Below are 3,252 nucleotides of genomic sequence, written 5' to 3'. Positions count from 1 at the left end.
ATATAGATCACTGGCATTAGTATTGTACATGCCTCAATTGATATTGATTGGTGTGCAGACATCTACCTGAGCATAGCTTCTATATCAATTCAAGTGTCTAGGCGCCAACTGCTCAGTCGCCGTCGTTTGTCTCCGCTCATTCATCACACAGTACCTGGCACGTGCGCAACGGAGTGTTCTCAGCAGCAAAGGCGCATCCGCATTATCCTACTCAACAGCCCCACACCACTCACAACACCACTCACAACACCACTCACACACAACAGTGCGACAAAGTGGTATCTGCAATGCCACAACCCAACACACGCTTCTAAGCAGTGCAGCAAACGCACCCGCACGCACCAGTAGCACACACACACACACACACACACGCCACACCATCGCACTCACACGGTCAGAGTCAGCCGCCGAGGGAAACAGTCACAGGCACACTATCTCTAGCACACCCGCAACAGCCGTGCGCAGTGGCGTAGACATAGGTACCCACCCACACACAGGCGCAGGTGCCCTGCCGTGTGTACCTACCACCATCACACGCAGTGTTACCATAGCAGCCAGCACTCCGGAGCAACAGCAGAAGACGGACGCATACGACAGTCGCCTGAAGGCGTTGATTCGTCAGAGAGAAAGCATTGCGGAACGGCGCCAGCGTGCAGCTACCCCTCAGGCGGAGAGTAATCTAAAAATAGATGACAATCTAAAAATAGACACAAGGACCAGTAAACACACGATAGGCGATTCCCATAGGTCACCTGAAGCGGACAGACAGATCACACCAGCGACGGTGCACACGATAGACAATAACCACACGCCACTGCACACAAACGAGACCCCACCCACACACCAACACCAGCAGAAAACACACCCACTAGACTACAGTGCACACCATTTTCCAGTGACAAGCGAAGGAGCACTCACACACGCAAGCACACGCACACGCGAAAGTACAGCAACAGGAGAGACGCCGACACTAGACACAGGACACACGAAAGCAGCTGCGGCTGCTGCGATAACCAGCAAGCGCCAGGGGAATGTCACGCACCTGGTGCGGCAGATAACTCCGTTGCCAGGCAACGTGGTCGTGCCACGTAGTGCCTATTACGTACCCACAATACCCACGGAACACACTCACGCAAAGAGCCGTCCGCACGCGAGAAGTGGTAGTGGACAATTAAACGAGAGCGGCATGATGCCTGAGTACACGCCAGTGGTGGCGACCACAGACGGAGCTGCGCTGGCGAAGGGATCAGAGACATTGCACACACATCTGATGGAGGATGCCATGAAGCAACACACACATACACACACGCACACGCACACACACACGCATGCTAGTTCAGCCAATTCAGGCACACATACAGGCGACACAGCAGAGAAAAGAGAGACGTATATGAACGGAGAGAACTCACAGGGCAATGTGCATAGGGTAGATACACCAACGGATGCAACACACACAACAAACTCAGCCACCGTAACACAAGCGCGCACTAGGGACCTGAGCGCTGCCGATCTGTCGGTGCTGCCAGACACCTCCGTCACACACAAGCACACCAACTCACACACCAACACAGGCAACGCCACGAGCACACACACGTCACAGCACACACCGTACACGCCACGCGACGCACACACACCACAGCACACAGCAATGCCGGGCACACAGCCACTGCGCGTGCATGACCGCTATTTAAGTTCACCGGAACTGGATACGGTGGGGGATGGAGAAGACTTTGAAGGATCAGCAACAGCACAACAACAAGTACCTGGACAACAACTAACAAGACAACAAGTAGCAGGACAACAACTAACAGGGCAACAACTGACAGGACAACAGCTAACAGGACAACAACTGACAGGACAACAACTAACAGGACAACAATTAGAAGGACAACAACTAATAGGACAACAACTAACAGGACAACAATTAGCAGGAGAAGCACGGGCAGAAGTAGAAGACCAGGCACAGGCACACACATCTCAGGAGACACAGACACAGACACAGACACAGACAGATGGGTTACGTGTGAGGGACACAGGGCCATCCAGCGAACAACTGCCACACACGACACCCCCTGCGCACCATCAAGCAGCGGATGTGGGAAACACTAACCCAACCACACCCACACACACCCAACTCACCACACCACACAACACCACCACACACGACACCAACACGAACACCAAACACAACACCAAACACACGACCACACACGACACAAGTACCGTACCTGAGCCAACGGAGGACGAAGGCGCACCCCAACGGATGGTACAGAATGGCACGAGCGGGCCTGTGGGTGCAGCGGAGGAGACACGGGCACACGAGAGCCCTGCGAGTGCGAAAACACAGGACGAACCTGCGAACACAAGCAAAAACACAAGCACAAACACAAACACAACCACAAACACAAGCACAAGCACAAACACAAACACAAACACAACCACAAACACAGACCCCAAAGCACACGGGCGATCGACTTCGGCTGTGTCGTCGTTGTGGGGATGGTTTACAGGCAGCAACATTGCGACGGAGTGGGAGCAGGACAAACCGCAAGAAGAGCAAGACTCACCGCAAAGACCGCAAGAAGAACAGGGTAAACCGCAGAAACCGCAAGAGGGCGAGGGAGAGGAAGGGCAGCAGCACGGGGTTGGTGTACAGGCGCACGCGTCAGGAGCTAAGGAAACACATACACACACACACGACACGAGCACACACACAGATGTACAGGCGGCAGCGTACGAACAGAACAGGACAGAAGGGACATCGGAAACAGCAGCCAACTCAACAGTCACACACAGCCATGCACGAACACACAACGACACACCCACACCCACAGACAACGACACACACACACACGCTGCCACAGACAACACATCCGCTATCTCCTCACCTACAGCACACACACTACAGCCCACCCAATCACCCATGGCACACCAAAGGCCAGCGACAACGGCGCCCAGACGCACCTCTGTGCAGTCACTGATTGTGTCACAGCCAAAGGATGTCACGGCATCACCACCCACCCACCCACACCCACTCACACACACAAGCCCACACGCAAGTGATGACGGCAGCCAGTTCACACGTGTGGGGAAGGGGCAGCAGGGCAGCAAGCAACATGTGCCACGCACAGCCACGTGGACAGGCGGCGACCTCAGCAGAGGAGCGCAGGAGACACGCGAGGGCCAGCGACAGGCCATGGAGAACTCACTCGTCCGCAGGTGTGTGCGTGCATGCACGGCAGCACGTGCGCT

The 3,252-nt window shown here is 55.0% G+C and overlaps 1 protein-coding gene across 1 annotated transcript; it reads left to right on the top strand.

The window, feature by feature from the left end:
* Positions 1–151: 151 nt before the first annotated feature.
* On the top strand, positions 152–3,219 carry SARC_12477 (hypothetical protein; the record flags this gene model as incomplete). Its single annotated transcript, XM_014293416.1, has 1 exon — positions 152–3,219. A coding segment is annotated over one exon (3,068 nt), but the record flags the coding sequence as incomplete, so codon positions are not given.
* Positions 3,220–3,252: the final 33 nt, after the last annotated feature.

Source organism: Sphaeroforma arctica (genome assembly GCF_001186125.1).
Source record: "Sphaeroforma arctica JP610 unplaced genomic scaffold supercont1.2331, whole genome shotgun sequence".
Taxonomy (NCBI): domain Eukaryota; class Ichthyosporea; order Ichthyophonida; genus Sphaeroforma; species Sphaeroforma arctica.
This window is presented reverse-complemented; position numbering and strand designations above follow the sequence as displayed.